Genomic DNA, 22,097 nt, shown 5'->3' with positions numbered 1-22,097 from the left:
TACAGCCTACATGGACTGAGGGCTGTTCGACTTTGCAGGGGTTACAATATGGATTTCACATATGAGCCTGCAGATTCCTAGTCTTTGGGTGATACTGGAAAACGGCACAAGTTTAAGAGTCACCAGAGAAAGTGATTCACCTGTCAAAGCATGAGAAAACATGTAACTCCTGTTTACAGGAATTAGGGGTTAGCTGTATGAGGCTCCGATTCATCAAGGCAGTTCACACGAGTAATCTCATTACCTTCAGTTGGATTACTCATGTGCATAAATATTTTGCTGAATTGGGCCCTTAATCCCTAGCAAGTTCACAAGGGAGAAGGAACAATCAAGCCCCCTATTATGCAACTCTTCCCTTTGCACATGGTGTGCTACCAAGAAAAGGAAGCCTTCACCGGGGCCTTTCAAATCAGAGCTCTTCCTGTTATTAAGAAATACCTGAATTGTGTCTGAGCTGTCTGCTCTTCATAAAGGTCTGGCTGCAAACAGCTTCAGATGCCACATAGAATTATAGAAATGTAGGGCTGGAAGGGACCTTCAGAGGTCATCAAGTCCATCCCCTGCACTGAGACAGGACCAAGTAAACCTAGACCATCCCTGACAGGTGTGTGTCCAACCTGTTCTTAAAAACCTTCGATGACGGGGATTCCACAACCTCCTTTGTAAGCCTATTCCAGAACTTACTACCCTTATAGTGAGAGAGTTTTTCCTAATATCTAACCTAAATCTACCTTGCCATAGATTAAGCCCATTACTTCTTGTCCTACCTTCAGTGGACACAGGGCCGGCTCTGGCTTTTTTGCCGCCCCAAGCAAAAAAAAAACCAACAACAAAAAAACCACAACCAGGTTGCAGGGAGGCCAGAGCGGTGAACCAAAAAAACAAAATAGGGCGGCCATGCCACCCTACGATTGGACGGAATGCCGCCCCTTAGAATCTGCCGCCCCTTAGAATCTGCCGCCCCAAGCACCAGCTTGCTCGGCTGGTGCCTGGAGCCGGCCCTGAGTGGACCTGGAGAACAATTAATCACTGTCGTCTTTATAATAGCCCTTAGCATATTTGAAGACTGTTATGAGGTTCCCCCTCAGTCTTCTCTCAAGACTAAACATTCCCAGTTTTTTAACCTTTCCTCACAGCCCAGGTTTTCTAAATCTTCTGTCATTTTTGTTGCTCTCTTCTGAACTCTCTCCAATTTATCCACATCTTTCCTAAGTGTGGTGTCCAGTAGAGTGGGACAACTACCTCCCATGTCTTACATACAACACTCCTTGTAATGGGGTCAGCACCCACCTCTCGTGAGTACCCCCTTTTCTCTGGCCGATAGTGCCTGCAAACACAGTTTTTTCTCGGGGGGCACCCACCTCTCATGGATGGCCCCCTTTCTCTCGGTTAGGTGTGAGCCTACTTTTCTTTTTTGGTCTTACATCAGGGTGACACCTGCCTCTCACAAGCACCTTTCCCGGCCGCTGTTTCTCTCCGCTGGTCTTTGGCAGCTCAGCCCTCCAGCCAAGCCGTGCACACTGTCCCCCATTCTTGGGTATAGAGTCCAAGTTCTTTCTCGGCCCTGGTATGGGGCTGTAGCTCTAAGGCTTCTTCCCTGAGGCACTGCCTTCTTCAATCGTCCAGCCGGGGCCCATCTCGGTACCCTCAGCTGGTCTGGCCAGGTCCTGGGCTCAGTCCCCTGGGCTCAGCCTGCCCGCACTGACTTTTTCATGGTCCTGCTGCTCCTCTGTCCAGCCAGCCAGCACCTGGTTTTTGGCAGCCTACCCTGGCATCAGTTCTGCCTGGTGAGCTCTCTTCAGTGAGCTGCCCGTGGCCTGCTGTTTGTCTAGCCAGCCGGCACCCGGTCCTCCCTTGTCAAGCTCCACACCGCAACTGACCTCTCTTCTCGGCTGCTTGTCTTATATAGGGTCCTTCTGGCCATGGATTGGCCGCTCCTCTGCAGCCACTCCAGGCTGTCTGGAGGACTTCTCTCTGCGCTCTTCTGGGGCAGGGTGATGCAGGGTCACGAGGCCTACCGCAGGGGCCTCTGGACCTAGTCCACCCTGCCACACTCCTATTAATATATCCAGAATGATATTCGCCTTTTTCGCAACTGCATCATATTATTGACTCGTATTCCATTTATGATCTGCTATGAGGCCCAGCTGCTTTTCAGCAGTACTCCCACCTACACAGTCATTCCCCGTTTTGTAGTGGTGCATTTGATTTTTCATTCCTAAGTGTAGTACTCTGCACTGGTCTTTATTGAATTTCTTCTTGTTGATTTCAGACCAGTTCTCCAATTTTCCAACATCATTTTGAATTCTAATCCTGGCCTCCAAAGTGCCTGCGACCCCTCCCAGCTTCGTGTCATCTACAAATTTTATAAGCATACATTGTCCAAGTTATTAATGAAAATATTGAGTAATACCAGACCCTCCCAGTTGGACTGTGAACCATTGATCACTCTTTGAGTGAGGTCTTTCAGCGAGTTGTGTACCCACCTCATAGTAAATAACTAGGGGGGAGGGATAGCTCAGTGGTTTGAGCATTGGCCTGCTAAACCCAGGGTTGCAAGTTCAATCCTTGAGGGGGCCACTTAGGGATCTAGGGCAAAATCAGTACTTGGTCCTGCTAGTGAAGGCAGGGAGCTAGACTCGATGGCCTTTCAAGGTCCCGTCCAATTCTAGGAAATAGATTAATTTATTAAATTTCACCTAGACCACATTTTCCTAGTTTGCTTATGCGAATGTCATGTGGGACTACGTCAACAGACTTATTAACATCAAGATATATCATGTCTACTGCTTCTCCCCATCCACTAGGCCAGTAACCCTGTCACAAAAGGAATTTTGTGTTTTGACGTGTTACTTTTCCAGCAGTTGTCTGAGTACTTCAAGTCCCCCATTACTACCAGGTCTTGTATGCTTTTCTGCAACCATCCAGCAGTCTTCTTATTACATATAATTTGCTTTAAGATGGGTTTCCCATTGGTAGATTCAGGCAACAGTGTTCCAGCATCGTGGCTTGCAATTCAGGAGATCACTATACCAGAGGGTGCTTAAAGAATATTTTTCAGAACACCATTTAGCTGTACTGAATTGCCCAGAAGATTTTCTCAGTGGAGGGCATTGTTATTCCTTTGAAATAACAGCGTTCCCTTCAAGTACAGGGATATATTGTGGTGGGTATTTCGAGATACATTCTATGTTAGAGATCATCTATGAGGGAAGCATATAGTAGATAAAGGCTGTTCCTGGGTAGCCTCCCTAGATCAGAGGAGGCAAGAGCGCATTTTTATTATTTTGCTCCTTTAGCCATCTGCATTTGGGATTTGTTGGCTTCAAAACTGAGAGTCCCTCTGTTGCACGGCCAGACTTACGGACAATTGGCTCTTGGACTTTTGCAGACACCGGAGGACTCCGCATCTTCCTTGATAAGGAAGGACAGTCATTTGCTGCAGATTTTCTTTGAGACTCTGGCAGTTGTTAACACAGTGGGTTTATACTACTTAGGCTGAATAGCAGCTCTGCCATACCTTCAGGTTCACAATGACGCATCTCAGAAACTCTAGTTCACACGATTTGTGCAGTTATTTGGTCGCTGGCAAAAAAAAATGAATGAGTCCAGCGGAATGGCAGGTGGCACTGGGGCCTGTGATACCAGGTTGACCTTTTAGCTTCATGACAAAGAGCCTGGGGTGGGGAAGGTTCGAATGGTTTCAACACACACTAGTGAAACGCCGGGAATTCTAACAAGGCGGTAAAGAGGAAAAGAAATAAGTAAGGTTATTTTGTGGTCTTTGTGAATTGCCCAGTTTGATTTTGGAAACTCTTAGGGACTGAGGAATTAAGAAGAGAATCACCATGGAAATTGTACAGGCCAAAACACCAAGGATCACACATACCTGTGCGAATAATTATATTTATATATAACATTTAATATATAAAATATAATATAGTTATAACAGAGGAAGCAGGGACAGAAGCTTGACCTTGTAAAGTTAACTGCTTGTTTGATTCAGGTGAAGCCTCCCCGTGACTTACAAGTAGCTGCTTTATTGAGGATTTTAAATGTGGGGTCAAGGGTCAAATGGGGAAATTGCAGTCCAATTATTTTAAGCTGGGCTGTGGCAACGGTATTAAAAGTAATGAGTTTCTTTTGGGCTGGGGAGATTGCAGCTTCTTTAAGGCTATTCAGAACAGTGTCAAGAAAGCGCAGGATATGCTTCAACATTGAGGTAGAAATCTTTTATGGCGTCACTGCCAGGGAGCACAGGGGGGGAGTTAGGCCCAATTCAGCAAAGCATTTAAGCACATGCTTAAAGAGAAGCACATGCTTAAGTGCTTTGCTGAACTGGAGCCTTTGAGAGTTCACAGCATCAGGACTTGGCTTTTTGGTCGCCCTTCACATCTTCAGAACACTCCTCACAGTGTACTGTAAAATAGGGAAGTAGTGAAACTGGAGGAGAGTAGCTTGTCTGCAGCCCCACACAAAGTGGCAGAGCTAGGAATGAAACCTGGGAGTTGCTGCTTCTCAGCTGCGAGCTCAGTGCAGTAGATTGTGCAGCCTTTACCAGATACTTAGATTTGCAGAAAATGTTTGGCAAAGGTTCACTTGAGGGTTAAGATCTTAGCTCTGCAGTTACATGCTAGGGTGAAAATTCAGCTGACTGGTTAGAAGAGAAGGGACAATGAAGAAGAAAAAGAGCAACTACAGTGGTAATTTTTTTAAATGAGGGGATGTGAGAATAATTTGCTGGATGCTCCAGGGATTTGAATTGGGTCCTTACTTAGTCATTCTCTGTACAGAGTAAATGACGTGGATAATGAGGTACGGCAAGCAGGATTTTCAGGTTTGCAGTTGGATATAAAAGGGTTAGGTCAGAAGTTCCCAAACGGTGGTCTGTGGACCACTTTTGGTCCATGGAGAGCTGGATGGTCACATGATACTGGCTCGTCTTCCATATGTCCATCTGTACATCCCATTAAAAGAACGCTAACAATACTTAAATCCTTCCCTAATGTTATTTTTCCTTGTAAGCAATTGCTGTAGTTGCCATAGGGATGCTACATGCCCATGAATGGGAGGAGAAGTGTCCACGAGACACATTCTGAATGACCTTGGGTTAAACAGTTCCAATAGCAATCGAGGCAACACACGCTGAGTTGCCAGTTTTGTTTTCTTTACTTCACTGAAGGTGCATATTGGGCTGATCAAGCAACTGTTCTTTCAGATCCATTTCCTGGCTGGTATGATGTTGCATCTTTCATCCGAGCGATTAATCTAGACCTGGCTCTAGAATATGCGATGTAGTCCATGCACAGAGTTCAGAGTCATAAGGTGGCATCAATCATGCATCATCACACATTGGCTCCGTCTTTGATATGGGGAGAGCACATATCTGATCCTGAAAAAGAGATCCAATAACTGGAGAGGGAAGATGAGGGCCTGGGATGACCTCCCCTCTCCATTGCCTTTGCTCCAAAAGCTCATTATGTTACACTGAACTGCTAGTGCCTTTGCTGAACAGTAATTGTCAAGTCTGTGAGCTTTGAAGGATTTTAAACTGTTTCCTGTGGAATGCTACAGCCAAAGGAGAGCACTGGGTACCCTTTGGATCACCCCTGTGCCAGCAGCCCGGGACAAGAAGAGGCACTTGCTAAGCAACGACCAGCCAGAACATACTGTTCTTCTGCTTAATCATTCACTCCCTGCTTGCATAGATAGGCTGTACAGAGCGGACAGTAGAAATAATGGGTTTTTATCTAGTGCCTTTCAACCAGAAGGATCTCAAAGCACTTACAAATGATGGGTTGTTCACCAGTTCTCACACAGGCAGCTTTTAAACACCTTTTGACTTAAGTGGGAGTTTGATGGATGCCAAGACTGCAACATCAGGCTGTGTGAGCGAGTGTGCGTGCACGTGTAACGAATGATTGTTTAATGAGTTCCATCAACTAAATCACACAAGGATTGTGCAGTCCTAGAGAACACTATGGAATCTGCCCCAAGGACCTCACAAACTAAACTAGACAAACAGTACAGTTCAGATACATCAATGGTGGATTAAAACCCTTCTCTGAAAGCAGTGCAGGTTATGGATAATAGGGTTCCTTCTGTGGATCATCATGGGACAAGTGTGCTTTTAAGGAGGGATTTGAATGAAGAGAGAGTGGGTGTGTGGGGCACAAGACGGGGGAAGGAGTCCCAGGGAGTGCATGGAAGACTTGAATGGGAGAAGGATACAGAAGGGACATTTTAGAGTCCAGCTTGGGGGAACAGGTGGAAGTGAGAGCTGAGCAGTGGCGGGCACTGCATTTGGGATTTGTTGGAGTGGAGGGCACTGCCCAACCTTGATGGTAAGAATGAGGCTCTTGAGTTTGATGGGGAGGACAAGAGGCTTCAAAGAAGGGAGTAACATTGTCTGGGCAGTGGGCAAGGAAGACAGATTTACCAGCTGCATTTTGTATAGGCCACACAGGAGGAGGGCAGTGGTCAAGACCAGAGTTTGTCAAGGTATGGGTCAGGGGGTTTGCAATGGAAACAGGGAGGAGATGTGGATTGTAGAGGAAAATGTGACCGTGTTTGGTAAGAGCCAGAATGTGGAAGCAGAGGAGTAGGGATACTTGAATCTGGAGCCTGCATGATAGGGAAGATAGTGGGAAGGGAGGAAACAGGAAACTAATTTTTTGCCGTATTAAATTTGAGAGTGCAGTAGGACATCCAGGGGGAGATGATGGAGACTGGACAGAGTGGGTCCAAGGTAGATAACACAATGGGGGGCACTAGATTTGAGTTATTGGCAGGAAAATGGTAACCAAAACCACAAGAGTTTGAGGCCGATCCAAAAGAGACTATAAAGGGAAAAGAGGCTCAGAGAATGGAGTCCGGAGGGATCTAGTTGGACATTGGTGGTAGGAGCTCAAGGAGACTCTGAGGAAGCAGCCTGACCGGTACATGGAGAATCAAGAGAGGACAGAACTGTCGAAGCCAAGGCAGGAGAGCGAACGGAACAGGAGGTAGTGACTGTGAAAATTAGCACATAGCTGAGGATGAGAGATGAAATTACTGCAGCAGCAGCCTCAGGTGGCACGTGGCCCCATCACACAGCAACACTGCACGATACTTTAGAACAGGAGGGGAGGATACTGTATCCAATTAAGGGGAAAGGGGCCTTATCACATTTCCCACAGCAGATGAGAGACCGTGGTCCAGGTGACACAAGCTCTTCCCTGGGAAGGTGTGAACCAGGAATCCGTGATGGGAGCAGAACTCATATTCGTTCTGTGTCGGTTATAAACCCAACGAACTGCTTGAAAATAGAGCATTTCAGATGACTTGTGGGCAAGCGGGTGAATCTGACATTATGGTTATACCGTGCCACTGAGTGAATGTTTGGGCACCAAAAAAGGGTGTGTGTGGGGGGAAGAGATCTGTAAAGGGAGGGTGCTGCCTGCTATGAAGTCTCTGGGCTGCTTTCTGCATGAACAGAACTAAAAAGGCAAAGGCGACACATCCATTGACTTCAGACAGGGCCGGCGCAACTCATTAGGCGACCTAGGCGGTCGCCGGGGGCGGTGACCGCGGCGGTATTTCGGCGACGGGACCTTCCGCCGCCTCTGTGGGGGGCGGCATTTCGGGGCGGGACCTTCCGCCGCCTAGGGCGGCAGAAAAGCTGGCGGCACTCCTGACTTCAGAGGTACCGGAGTTGTAACAATTGTAAGAGTCTTCCAGAGAAGACCGGGTGGACTATAAAAGGTGACACGCATCAAATCAAAGCCCGGTGTTTGTGAGCAATGTCCGTGAGCAAACAAGTGGGGGCTTTTGTGTGGGTGCGTGTGGGCACGTATGATGGCTGCTGCCAACTTCTTTCTCGGCTATCTGAATTCCACATGAGCAAAATCTGCTCTGGAGCCACTGACAGGAACCTTTCCCCAGGTTGCTCCTGAAAACGCTAAGATGACTTCGGAAGAGTCGAGGGGACAGCTGGACGGGTGGGTGTGATGTTTATGTGCTCCCTCCTCCACCTTTTCCAGGTAATCTTTCTGCGGCCATCCCTATGGCTTTCATTCAAAAACAGCGTCAAAAAGACAGCTTAGCTCTAAATACTGGCGCTTTGGGCATTTTGCTCTGCCTTGATTTCCTATTTATAATGACTCCCTTGTGTCTTTGTGGGTGGGAGTGTGGCTAGTGATTAGAGCAGGGAATGAGGATTCAGGACTCCTGGGTTCTCTTCCTCAGTCACTGATTTGCTGTGTGTCCTGGTGCAATACACTTAACGTCTCTGTGCCTTAGTTTACTGATGTGCAATATGGGGACAATAGCTCTCTCTTGGGGGCGTTGTGAGGCCTAGTTAATTAATTGTAAAATGTTTTGATGTCCTCAGATTTAATGTGCTGTAGTAAGCCGTTATTAAAGAGAGAAAATAATGGATACTTTTTGGCCTCTAAGGCCCTGATCCTCCAGTGAGTTCACCATAAGCAGTGCAGAACCCCACTGAAGTTAACGCGTCTCTGGGTGAGTGCTGGGGTCCATGTGAGTGGAGTTCATTGCAGGACTGGGGCCTACATCAGCACTTAGGCATTCTGTAAACATGGGAGATAGACAAGTTGTTGAATTTTGTCACAGTGCATGTGAGCTCTTGCTAAAGAAAAACAAATAGACACAGAATGGTGCTCCAAGGAAGGACAGTAACAAATTGCACGCTGCCAGGCAGCTAGCTCATGGTTCAGGTTGGAGCTGTTGCCCTGAAGGAATGCTATTGGCACAAGTCCAACCTGCAACTCAGATGTGTTTGGAAATGGATAAAATTAGTAAACGGTGTCATAATAATAACGCTTTTTGTTACAGTGAGACTGATTCTGAGTGCCTCAGTGTTATAGAGGGGTTCTACCTGAGCCCTCTAGAGAGCTGGAATTGGCCTCCCAAAGACTGAAGCAATGGAAATTGGTGCCGGCTTTTGGAAGTTTTGGTCAGACTGTGTAATGCATTACAGACATTAGCTGTTGTACATTTTAAATATGCTTTAATTGCAGCCAAATCTTAATCTTATTGAAGCTAATGGGAATTTTCCATAGAGAAAGCTGTAAGAACTTATTTTCTTGGCGCACAGGCAGGTATTCCATGGACTCCACATCAATGCATATTCGGTAGAACTTCTGCTATCTGCTTTGACTTCTGCCACAAGTGACTCCGCCCAGTGTGAAACACTCTACCTTTTGATCCAAAAGAGAACAGGAGATGTTTTCCACACGCCATATGAAAAATGAAGAACTATAAAACATAATTGTTTTGAACGTTAGCACTGCTTTTTTTAGTAGATCTATTTAGTGTAAATTGAAATTGGTTGGCAGAAGGGTGTATGACAAATGGGTTAGAGATGTATCACAAAGGCAAACCAGTGCTTGCCCCACCCAAAACTTCAGGGTCAATGGGTGGCAAAATTGGTTCCTGCATAGATGCGTAATGGTTTTCAAAATGAATCGCTTCTCTCAGGCAGCATTTAAAAAAATATTTGGCTGTAAAAAGTCACTATTTAGCTCAAAGTCTACTATGTGCTCTTCCAGCCTCGAGCCCTTTTCCCCTCTCCGCTTTTGCTGTTGCATCCTGACTCCTGCACTAGGGATGTTTGCTTTCTCTTTGAAATGGATGCTGTCAAATGCAATCCTAATCCAATCCAATCTGCCCCATGCGCGTGCACGCACACATCTTGAACACATTACAAGTATTAAAGGACTCCCGTTGCTTTCCAAACATGGGCCATCTTCTTCTTCGTTTAGCTCTTATTTCTTCGGTCATTGTAGAGCGAAAGTCCTTGTCGCTGACTTCTAACGCAGTGCAGCAGCTGGGAACAAGGAAAGCCAGCACCGTATGTCCAGCCAGCTCTTCAGAGGCCACCAGCAAATACTCCATGGACCATTGGGGTCTACCAAATATAGTTTTAGAACCCCTGATCTAGGGAAATGGAAAAAAACCAGGCTGGTCACTTGGTCACTTCCTCTATTGAGGAACAACCTATGCAAAGAAGCATGTCCCCCATGATGCTCTGAAAGAATCCGAACTTTTATTATGGTGATCCTTCCTCCCGCCCCCCATTACCCAGCTGCAGGTCCCCATCTCACAAGAGCTTCGCTCTGATGTCCGTAAGCTGCATTGTCAGGCCGCAGCTTTGACAAGAACTGGAACTGAACAGGGACCCAGTACAAAGTCTGCAGCCCTGCCCTAAGAAAAGTTGCAACAGCTTGCACATAGCCCCCGCCATCAGCCCCAGGTAGGGCATGTTCTAGGAGTCCAGTCCAAAGGTGATGAAAGCAAGGATCACCATGGACAGATCTGTCGGAGAGGAAGGGATGCAGTCTCTACCAGCTAGAGATTTCTGGCTCCTGCTGCAGTTTAACTCTTTTATGATCACATTGTTTCCAAAACCATTCTCTCCCATCTCCAGCGTGTGCGCTCACATCCAATGTTTTCTTTGGTTTTATATTTGTTAGCTTTGGGAATAAAAATTGCATGAAAAGATCAGAAGCAGATTTTGTGAATGAACCAGCTGACAAGATGTTTACCATCTGGCCTTGTTTTACTAGAACAATGCTTACTTGGGCAAATTTCTATATATTTCAGTGAGAAGCAGGAAGCAACAGGAGTTGATCAGGAAAGGACTGGCTGGCCCTGCTTTAGATTTACTTGCTTTACATTAGCTCGTGCTCATGTTTTTTTCTGAATGAAGCAGTGGAGAAGCTGGAGTGAAATAGCACCGTTTCATATTCTCTCTCTTAAATCCTGACCTTATTGGCAGGCACGCCACTCATTCTCAACTGTAATTTACCAACATCTAAAGTTAATTATGTCTAGGAAATGGGTAAAACTTGGTCGTGTTTTGAGTTCTGCTTTATAACACAAAAAGGCTAAAATCCTCGAAGGGCTTTCAGAAAGCTGGGGTTTGGCACAATATTTTTCCTTTAATTCTATTCATTTTAAAGGCAATTTAATTTGTCATTGTCCACCCCACACCATCATATGTTTCTAATTAAATTGGAGACCTTGATGTGTAAACAATTAAGATTATTATTAGAAAGTAATCCTTGGCCAACTTCTAGGATGCCACGGAGAGCATTAAGTTGTTATTATTTTCTCTCTGTGTCCTGACAGCACACTTGTGTCCTGAGGTAACATCATGTTGTGGAAATATGTAAATGTTTTACAAGCTGAGTCTCCTAGGAAGCAGGACAGAACCGTAAAATTAGGACTGTTATGTGAACTGTTATAGCCCATGCACCTATATTCCATCACACACAGTTCTAACGTTACTTCACTTTGTGTCCATTGCTGACATCCAAAATGCTGGATGGCTTAAAGTGAAATTACATCCAGCTGTAAACACGAATCCCAGATTATTTCAGGCTTTAGTTACTGGTGTTTGCTGACGTGCTGTAGGTTTTAAAGGCTGGAGTCCTACATTTGATTCTTTACATGTTGAAAGATACTGTATGCATGTCTTTTTTGAGAGATGAATAAGGCCTGGCTTTTGTCACAGCGGTAACTAATATGTGCTCCAGGCTCTTAAAGAATGGGGAAAAATCTACCAAATATTAGACTGGTTCATGGGTGTGCATTCCACTACTCTCAGATGAACTGCTCCTCTGTGTCTCCACAGCACTGTACTGCCAACAGCTAGTGGAGGTTCTCTTTTAGCAGCGAGACTTGTCAGGGCTTGTGCTTTTGAAGCAAGCTGGAGAACAGGAGTTCTACCCCCACTGCTACGGCATAATGGCTGTGGTTTGCGGCAGAGTGACAACCATGACCTAGGTAGGACTAGATTGATCACAAAATGTTACACATTCTGTTGTAGGAGAACCAAAAGGTGTGCAGCGTTTTGGAGTAAGCCCAACTGTAACCTTAAGTTTTCTTGCTGCTTGAGTCTGATATTGCTAAATTATATTTTAGGTCTTGAAGCTGAAAACAGTGGCATGTTTAGCCCAAAGCACCTGCACTTGTGTTGGAGTGGAGAGAAGTAGCCAAATGTAGCATATTTGGTTGAAGTTGGACCTGTCAAGAAGTATCATTGAAATGGCAGGTTCTACCATTAAATTATGGCACTAGTAAAACAGTGGCGGCTATTTCTGAGAACAGTCTTGAACATTTACTGTAACACATATGGAGTAAGTATTCCTGGAGATAGACCCAAAGTATCGTTACTAATCACTTCAGTTTTAAGCTTTGAAGCTGAAATATAATTGGCACCGTAAACCCAACTGGACTTCTGATGGGAAAAGTACATGCCTAAGGGTACGTCTACACTTACTTCCTGGTTCGGCGGTAAGCAATCGATCTTCTGGGATCGATTTATCGTGTCTTGTCTAGACGCGATAAATCGATCCCGGATCGATCCCGGAAGTGCTCGCCGTCGACGCCGGTACTCCAGCTCAGCGAGAGGAGTACGCGGCATCAACGGGGGAGCCTGCCTGCCGCGTCTGGACCCGCGGTAAGTTTGGACTAAGGTACTTCGAATTCAGCTACGTTATTAACGTAGCTGAATTTGCGTACCTTAGTCCGAAGTGGGGGGGTTAGTGTAGACCAGGCCTAAGTAAGTAATTTAGAAGGGCAAAATAAAACCAGCAAGAGTATCTCAGAAATGATTTCCCCCTCTGCTCTAAACTATCTTTTAGAGAGGTAATTACACCCTAATGAAAGGAGCAGTCCTTACTTTCCAAATTAAAGGGCTAATGTGATTTTAAATTTGGCATTTGTGGCTTGGTAATGTGCCAGCCTTGAAACAATCCAGGAAGGAATTGTGTGAATGATTGGGATTTTTCTTGACCTTCCTTCTGTCTTACGCAGACAATGGTGAGGATGAGCCTGAAGAAGTCTTTACGGGGAATTATGTGGATGGCACACCCGGGGTGGTGAGTGGAGGTGGCGGGAGAAAGCCCATGAAGCCTGGAATGAAGGAGCTTGCGGTCATGCGAGAGAAAGCGAATGAACAGCAGAGACAGATGGGCAAAGCCATCAAGCACCACCACAACCATGAAGAGTTGAAGAAATTACGGCCATCATCCATGAGGGTCAGTTGGCAAAAACAGTGTGTTAATGGGGGTGGGGGGTGGAGGGCTGGGAGAGAATCCTCATTAGCCTGGTTCCAGCTGCAGACTCCCAGGGGAAAATGTCAATCATTGCATTTGCAACAAGCATTTTTTAAAAAGGGCAAACAAATGAAGCAAACATTTGTTTTGGCCTGAAACTGGGCTCAAACACACAAATAATGAACTTTGTGTGCTAGTGAGAAGGCCTTGCTTTCCTTAATTCTACAGCGTTATGCAGCAATGCACTAAAAGGGATGCAGAGTATTCCCCTTTGTAGGAACAGGACCTGTTCCTTCTAAACAGCAGTAGGTGACAGTGGTGTGAATTGGCTCCTTGTCCAAGGCTTGGTTTCTCCACACCCTTTTTTCTCTAGATGACTCCAATGAACATCCCTGTGGGAATCTTTGATTTATCCTTGTACAGTACAGGTTCACTTCAGTTCACTGAAGACCACTGTAGCCCACCACATGGTCATCTGCCCTCACGGTGCCCGATGTAGATACGTTTACTGGGTGAGGGATTTATGGTAAAGGACACGTGGCGAGCTTCATGATCTGCAGAGAAAGTGACAAATAATGATCTTGTCTCGGACCCCACTTAACGTCAACCCGGATTTGATTGACCACAAAGGCAATGGAGCCTTCTGAACCGGTTTTGTACCGGGCATGGAATTTGTGCTGCAGCAGAATTTCGCTGGTGTTTTAGAGACAGTCCACTATGTCAGTGTGGGAGGCCACAAACCATGACGCATACTGTTGAGGACTGCAAAAGAACTCAGTTTCCTGGAGACCTTCGTGCCTTGAACTTGGTTGATAAAAATGCTGTGGCTTGGCTTTCCCAGATTGCATACGCCAAATAATAAATAAATCCTACAGGCAATGATGGCACTCTATAAATTGGCCAGTGGGCTGTCATCTTCCCTATAGATTCATGCCCCACAGAGACCACAGATCCCAACAGGCCATGGTCCTCCCTTATGTCTGCAGGCTGCAATTTCTGAATTACAGTGGAAGAGCACTGTAACCTGCTACATTTGGTAAAAGTCCTGTCCCCAGTGTTCATGGCCTTAGAAGAGCCAGTACAATGCTTCTGTGCAAGGCATTGCATCTGGGCTCAGGGAAGTCCTGTAGGGAGTGTACACCTGCATGGTATGCGTGGGCCAGGGGAGGGAGGATGAGCCTATGAATCTCCAGCTGTATGGATCCATCAGTCTTCCATCCCATATTGGGGGCTTGAATGGAATGTGTAGGGTTGGCTGAAGTAGCCTCTGATGAGTAGCTCTGCCTATATTCTGCAGCCTGGCAGGAGAAGATTCCTCCCTCGTCCCCTTTCCCATGTTGTGAGGATGCGTCTCTAAGGATCTCGATAAGTGGCCACTTCGTCCCTCTAGTGGACAATTTAGGTGTAGCTGTTGTACAGTATTGTCCTGTTTCAGAGGAGCAGCCGTGTTAGTCTGTATCCGCAAAAAGAACAGGAGTACTTGTGGCACCTTAGAGACTAACACATTTATTTGAGCATAAGCTTTCGTGGGCTACAGCCCACTTCATCGGATGCATAGAATGGAACATATAGTAAGTAAGTGTGTGTGTTTGTGTGTGTGTGTGTGTGTGTGTGTGTATGTATGTATATGTGTGTGTGTGTGTGTGTACACACACACACACACAACATGAAAAGGTGGAAGTTGCCATACCAACTCTAAGAGGCTGTCATGAAAATCTTTTCTAATCCACCATGCATCTTGTTGGCTGGGTATGTAAATTGTGGGGAGCTTGAGGGAGCATCGGGAAAGCTCACCATTGGGTGAGCTGTCATCTTCTTAAAGGGAAATCAATGCAAAATAGGAGAAGCAGGGGAAAGGGATTGGGTCTGTCACCTGTCACTCATGGTTTATCAGCCCAACAGGCTTTGTTTCCGGAGACCCTGATTTAAAACCACCAAAACCTTTAGGCGGTGTCTACACCAGCACTTTTGTCTGTAAAACTTATGTCGCTCGGGTGTGGGGAAAAAACTGAAGCGCCAGCGTGGACAGTGCTATGTCTCCGGGAGATGCTCTCCTGCCGCTCATTGGGGATGATATAATTATGCTAGTGGGAGAGCTGTCTCCTGTTGACATTGAGTGGCTACACGGGACATCTTACAGTGGTGCAGCTGTGTCGCTCTCAGGTCTCTCGTCTAGACATAGCCTTAGACTTGTGTATGGCAAGAAGAGGGGAAAACTTGTCCCTAGGGTGGAGGGCGGGTGGGGGAAGCCCAGAGAAATCCTGCTGCAATGTGCATGGCTTTGTTACTTGCCAGTGGTGCTTAGACACTACAGTGGTGGGTGTAGTATAAACACACACACAGAAGGGGTTTAAAATACACCTCTACCCCGATATAACACGACCCGATATAACACGAATTCAGATAGAACGCGGTAAAGCAGTGCTCCGGGGAGGCGGGGCTGAGCGCTCCAGCGGATCAAAGCAAGTTCGATATAACGCGGTTTCACCTATAACGCGGTAAGATTTTTTGGCTCCCGAGGACAGGGTTCTATCGGGGTAGAGGGGTACCTGCCAAGCAGGGGTTTAAACTGCTGATTCCTGCAGAATTGAAGCTTTCATTAAAAAGATTGAACTGCCAGGGTAAATCTAACCGCTGCAGTGCTGGGTTTGGGCATCTAACACTACAGGAGAATGTTTGTTTAAATCCAGATCCGGGTGAGGTTGAGGGGGCAGCACAGAATACACAATTCCTGGAGAGGGGCAAAGGTGATTTAATGCTGCCTTTCCATCTCGGTGTCTGGGCAGGTCTGGGAGCCAGCACGGCCTAGAGTGTAAACTAGAACAGTTCCAAGGGCAGAGCACCAACTAGTCCCCCCTCACCCAGCCTAGGAGACTCCCTCAGCACACCTCTCTGAAGGGCTCTTTTTTTTGGACACCCTTTCCCTGGTGCTGGGGATGTTAGCCAGCTGCCAGTTATGCCAGCTTTGTGTCCTATTTATGGTGGCTCAGATGCCACAAAGGGGCTGCAGTGGAGCCTGGAATCGGGCCCTTCGTTTGGGGTGCAGGGGGAAGGATGATGAAAACATGTCCACTCCTAGTAGGGTCCGTGAATGCTCCCTCTCTTGCTAATCAAACCCTAACTTGCAGTGCCTACGCTGTGCGAGTGTCCCTTTAGGGCGACACACGTTCTTTGTGGGGGGTAAATCCTGCTCACCACTGGGGTGTTGGAGAGGCTCTGAGCCTGGTGGAACTGGGGCAGTTTTGCTACATAAACCCCCTGTGCACTGGGAAGCCCAGATCCCCTGGGACTCCTTCCACCGCCCTGTTCAGGGAGCTTGAGGAATAGGTGGGCTTAAGGAGGAGTGAAGACAAAGCCAGCAGATCCATTGATATGCAGATCCTCTATTAATCTCCCACCCCCATGGCAGGGGTTTCCGCCATTTGTGTGTGTGTGTGTCTGTGTATGTATGTATGTACCACAGCCCTGAGGCTGGAGAGTGAAGAATCTTTCAACCCCCTGATCCTCAGCAAGTTCCCCTGCCCCAAACTGGGTATGCTGGCTGGACATAGGAAAGAGAATTTGCCCCTAAATGATCCTGGATATCAGTCAATTCACTAGTTTAGTTCACGCAGCAGAAGTGAGAATCCCAGGCAGTCTCTGCTCCCTCCAGCGCTGACTTTTCTAATTCAGTTTTTGATATTCTCCGGTTTGCTGAGTTGAGGTGATACAGGCCACTCCTGTGCTCACATCTTTTGGATCATCCTGGAGCAGCCATGTTACAAGGGGCTTTCCTCCCGCTCTGTATGTTTATAGTTGCTAGAAACACTGATCTAGTTGCCTTCTGCCTGGCCTTGTGCCGAGCAGAGTTTGAGTCCCTGAAAGTTTTTGACACAGACTGGCAAAGTAGAGCATTAAAATTGTTTTAAGACTCACTCCAAAGCGTTTGCGCTCTGGGAGCGTGTGAGGGGCCTGGGGAGCTCGCTCCTCACGGGTGGCCTTGCATTTTCCAAATCGAAGGGGAGGTAGAAAAGGGAAAGGGTGGCAGCAAATTGCAGGCTGTGCCAGGTAATGGAAAAATGTAGCTGATTAGTAGGGGCTGTGGGAAATTGTGCAGTCAGACATTCCTTGTATAATGGGCCTTGGAACTACCCAAAACCCAAAGAGGGAGGCCACAGGGAAGAATCACTGGAGCATCTTAAAAGAAATATAGTCTGATGTGATTCTCCTCCAGTGGCATGTAACCTACATAGAGGGGAGGTAAATCGAGTTACTTACCCTTCTGTGCTACAGAACTCTGCTGGCTGACTTAAGGTGTCTGCACAGACGATGAATTCATATCCTTGTAAGATACAACAGCTGGACTTTCTATAGGAACACTCTAAATATGAAAAGTGGAAATTATAATAGGATTCACTTTCTTCACTCTTCTTAGGAATCAAGTACTAGTCTTCACCATAAGACAGCTACACACACAGAATTAGCAATTACAGTTTTCTTTTTACCGAGTAACATTCCATTACAGCAAATTCCCAGGCACCCTAGCTAAACTAACATCACTAATTAGAGATTTATTTTCCTTGAAAATGAACAATATAACACAGGGCCTAAATCCTAAAATATATATATTTAATGGGGCTGTCAAGCAATAAAAAAGATTAATCGCAATTAATTGAGCTGTTAAACAACAATAGAATACCATTTATTTTAAATATTTTTGGATGTTTACTACATTTTCAAATATTTTAATTTCAATTAAAACAGAATACAAAGTGTACAGTGCTCACTATATATTTATTTTTGATTACAAATATTTGCACTGTAAAAAACAAAAAAATTGTATTTTTCAATTCACCTCATACAAGAACTGCAGTGCAATCTCTTTATCATGAAAGTTGAACTTACAAATGTAGAATTATGTACCAAAAAAACTGCATTCAAAAATAAAACTTTAGAGCCTACAAGTCCACTCAGTCCTACTTCTTGGTCAGCCAATCACTCACACAAACAAGGTTGGTTACAATTTGCAGGAGATAATGCTGCCTGCTTCTTGTTTACAATGTCACCTGAAAGTGAGAACAGGTGTTCGCGTGGCACTGTTGTAGCTGGCATTGCAAGATATTTACGTGCCAGATGTGCTAAAGATTCATATGTCCCTTAATGCTTCAACCACCATTCCAGAGGACATGCTGATGATGGATTCTGCTTGATAACGATCCAAGTAGGGCGGACTGACGCATGTTCATTTTCATCATCTGAGTCAGATGCCACCAGCAGAAGGTTGATTTTCTTTTTTGGTGGTTTGGGTTCTGTAGTTTCTGCATCAGTGTGTTGCTCTTTTAAGACTTCTAAAAGCATGCTCCAGACCTCGTCCCTCTCAGATTTTGGACTGCACTTCAGATTTTTAAACCTTGGGTCGAGTGCTGTAGCTATTTTTAGAAATCTCACATCGGTACCTTCTTCACATTTTGTCAAATCTGCTGTGGAAGTGTTCTTAAAACGAACATGTGCTGGGTCATCATCCGAGACTGCTATAACATGAAATATATGCAGAATGTGGGTAAAACAGAGCAGGAGACGTAATTCTCCCCCCAAGGAGTACAGTCGCAAATTTAATTGACGCATTATTTTTTTAACGAGCATCATCAGTATGGAAGCATGGCCTCTGGAATGGTGGCCGAAGCATGAAGGGGCATACGAATGTTTAGCATATCTGGGTTTAGCATATTTGGGACTTTTAACTATCAAAAATCTTCTGCTTTCAGATAGGCTCACCTGGATATTATATTAACAACTAGATAAAAAATGTAGTTGTACCATATAGCCAATTGTTTCAGCAGCCGCAATATTGAGTATATACACAACTTAAAAAAAACCCCAGTCAATTTCTGTAGCTGTTAGGTGCACATAGTGTCTTTATTTCTGTGATGTGATGCCACTCTCAGACATTTGGCCTCCAGTCTACGCTTTCTCCGTTACAGTGTTTTCCCAGTTTTTATCCCACTGAGTTCTGTAAAATTGCAGGAGACTGCATTGAGATCCAACCCATAGATTCAGTCTGGATTACCTCTTTTTAATTCTACCTAATAGAGGCCTAAGGCTGGAATCATTAAAGGTGTCTAAAGAGTGATAGGCCCCTGAATCCTATTGAAATTTAATAGGAGTTGGTCATTTAACTCCCTTAAATTCCACTGAAAATCCCAGCCTGCTGCAGTAATGTTTGTAAAGAGCTGTGACTTCTGTCAATGTGAAGCCCCTGCACCTCCAGTAAACTTGGCTTAAAGACAAAGCTGTTGCTGTGGGTATTTTATTGCTAGTGAATTCAATCCACAGGCAGTTTCTGTTAATCTATCGGGGAAATACAAACAAAGACTAACATTAAGATGATTGTGTATGAAGGCTTGATTGCTGTATGTAAGTACACATGCTAATATAGTGCCAGGGTAACTTGCCAATATGTCACAATGTTTGAGGGAACCTCTTTGAAGGTCGAGCGACCTTGACAGAAGGCCCCGATACGAAAAATCAGCGGTGCTGGTAAATGCTCCAAGTGCCTCTGAAGGGTTTTTTTTTTCTTTGATTGTTGAGAGCAACCTGAAGGCTGTGTTGAGTGAGAACTGTGAAACAATACCTCTTCCTGCTAGGTGGCTGTCAGGGGCCTTGACCTTACCCTGCATACGTCAGAGAAAGGGGAAAGGATTTGTCCTCTCTTTTGTTTTGGCTGAAACCTGCTGTTTCCCTGATTTTCTTTTTTTTTTTTTCCGCTTTCTTGGCCTTTTTTCAGACCCCCTGCCAGCAGGAATTGGATCAGGTCTTGGAACGTATCTCAACCATGCGTCTGCCAGATGAGCGTGGCCCGTTGGAGCACCTCTATTCCCTGCACATCCCCAACTGTGACAAGCAAGGCTTTTACAATCTCAAACAGGTAAGTGTGGAGAGCTGCTGGGCTATCCTGAGTGCATGCCGCTGCAAGCGTGCGCCTTCGCTTTGGGTTTGACCGTTCAATGTTGCTTTGAGGTCATTGTTCAGCTATTCCTGCGTTGGAGGACATGGGCGAACAAAAGAGCAACTCACACCAGCCCTCAACTTGTGTACGTAGGTGCTGCCCTGGGAGAACATGGGTCCTAGCATGCAATGCTTCATCACAATCCTAGAATCATAGAATATCAGGGTTGGAAGAGACCTCCGGAGGTCATCTAGTCCAACCCCCTGCTCAAAGCAGGACCAATCCCCAACTAAATCATCCAAGCCAGGGCTTTGTCAAGCTGGGTCTTAAATCTCTAAGGAAGGAGATTCCACCACCTCCCTAGGGAACCCATTCCAGTGCTTCCCCACCCTCCTAGTGAAATAGTGTTTCCTAATATCCAACCTAGACCTCCCCCACTGCAACTTGAGACCATTACTCCTTGTTCTGTCATCTGCCACCACTGAGAACAACCGAGCTCCATCCTCTTTGGAACCCTCCTTCAGGTAGTTGAAAGCAGCTATCAAATCCCCACTCACTCTTCTCTTCTGCAGACTAAATAACCCCAGTTCCCTCAGCCTCTCCTCGTAAGTCATGTGCTCCAGCCCCAGAATCATTTTTGTTGCCCTCTGCTGGACTCTCTCCAATTTGTCCACATCCCTTCTGTAGTGGGGGGACCAAAACTGGACCATAGAAGCCAGGCCATATGTCTAGATAGGAGCTAGGGACATTGACTGTCATTTTACTTAGCATTTATATGAGCCAGAAGAGCCCTAGCTGGTCACAGCTAATCTTTCCCCAGAGGCCGGTGCGGGATTATTCCCTAGTGCTGTGTGCAGGCTACTCTTAAAAGTCCAGAGCAATTGGGCTTCCACCCCTTCCTTTAGGAGACTATCCCACAGCCTTCCAGATCTCACTGCCTGAAAGTTTCTCTGGATATTGAGCCTTAACTTCCTCTTTCTTCTCATCCCAGTCCTTTTGGTTCATAACCTGGGGTGTGCAATCATTACTTTCTCTTACAAGCCCTTCCCATGCTTGTGTAAAGGTTATCAGACACCACCCATTAACTCCTTTTGCTCTCCCCCGTAAACCAATTCCTCCAGCTCCTTAATCATAGCAGCATTGTTTGATAATTACTTAGACGTATGTTTGTGCTGCCCTTTTACTGCAGAGTTCCACACTTACATACTTGTGACTTGGCACAGGAAAGAGGAACGGTTTTAGTCTCCCATTCTCCCCAAAACAGGGGAGAAAAATTAAACGTTCAGACCTTTGGTCTGATTGGGCCCCACTAAACTGTGAAAAAAAGAGGGCAGTTCTGTGGTGTGTTGTACAACCCTACAGACGCCCTAGCCTGTGGAAACCCTGAAGGGATGACCGTAAGTTTTGGGTATAAGGATTTATGCCAAACATCAATAGTTTTCTACCACAAGAGTGATGCCGATTCCAAGTTACCAGGATTCTGTGAAGGATGTTGAATTGGAGTCCTGGGGTACATCCTTCCACAGAAGCTCAGGGCTGAGATCTGTCACCCTTCTGAAGAAATCTACTGGGCCCAGAGTCCGCTAAGTCAGTAGATGGGTTTGACCCCTTGGCTAGTGAGTTGTAGTAAGAAAGGTGGTTGGGCCACACAGGAAAAGGATGACTTTGGCCAGCTATGCCCTCTGCTTTTAGCATTTATATTGCACCCTTCATCCCAAAGCCCTTCATAACCTACATCCATACAGCACCTTTGTTGGGGGCCCCAGCACCCAGCGTTATCACACCGCTGCACAGGGAAGGAAAACATTGGCCAAGGACACCAGGGAAAACCTCCGCTTTTAGCTCTGGGATCTTTAATGTGCCTGCAGAACAGACAGACACGGCCCGTTCCTGCACCCAGCACCAGACTCGGGGAATAAGCCTCAGAAAGAGGAAGGACTGAGCTGGCCCTTCCATGTCTTGAACCTGTGGCTTTATGGTGTCTGGGTGTTTTAGATACAGTGCTTTAACCACAAACGCAGCCTCTTCGGCAATCATAATAGAAGGCTCCTTTACAAGACTTCTAGGCATGAGTAACATTGTGGTGTGCAGCAGTTAGCAAAGGTAGC

At 46.0% G+C, this 22,097-nt stretch overlaps 1 protein-coding gene across 1 annotated transcript in view; it reads left to right on the top strand.

Annotated features, from left to right (window-relative positions):
• Nucleotides 1-22,097, top strand: part of IGFBP2 (insulin like growth factor binding protein 2) — a 101,096-nt gene that overhangs the window by 71,710 nt on the left and 7,289 nt on the right. The window contains exons 2-3 of the mRNA XM_026647378.2: nucleotides 12,823-13,046; nucleotides 19,828-19,968. Of these exons, the coding sequence (XP_026503163.1) occupies nucleotides 12,823-13,046; nucleotides 19,828-19,968 (365 nt within the window). The remainder of the gene's footprint in view (nucleotides 1-12,822; nucleotides 13,047-19,827; nucleotides 19,969-22,097) is intronic.

Source organism: Terrapene carolina, unplaced genomic scaffold (genome assembly GCF_002925995.2).
Source record: "Terrapene carolina triunguis isolate 2854851 unplaced genomic scaffold, T_m_triunguis-2.0 Scaffold62, whole genome shotgun sequence".
NCBI lineage: Eukaryota > Metazoa > Chordata > Testudines > Emydidae > Terrapene > Terrapene triunguis.
The sequence above is the reverse complement of the archived record's forward strand: the minus strand, read 5'-3'. Positions and strand labels throughout refer to the sequence as shown.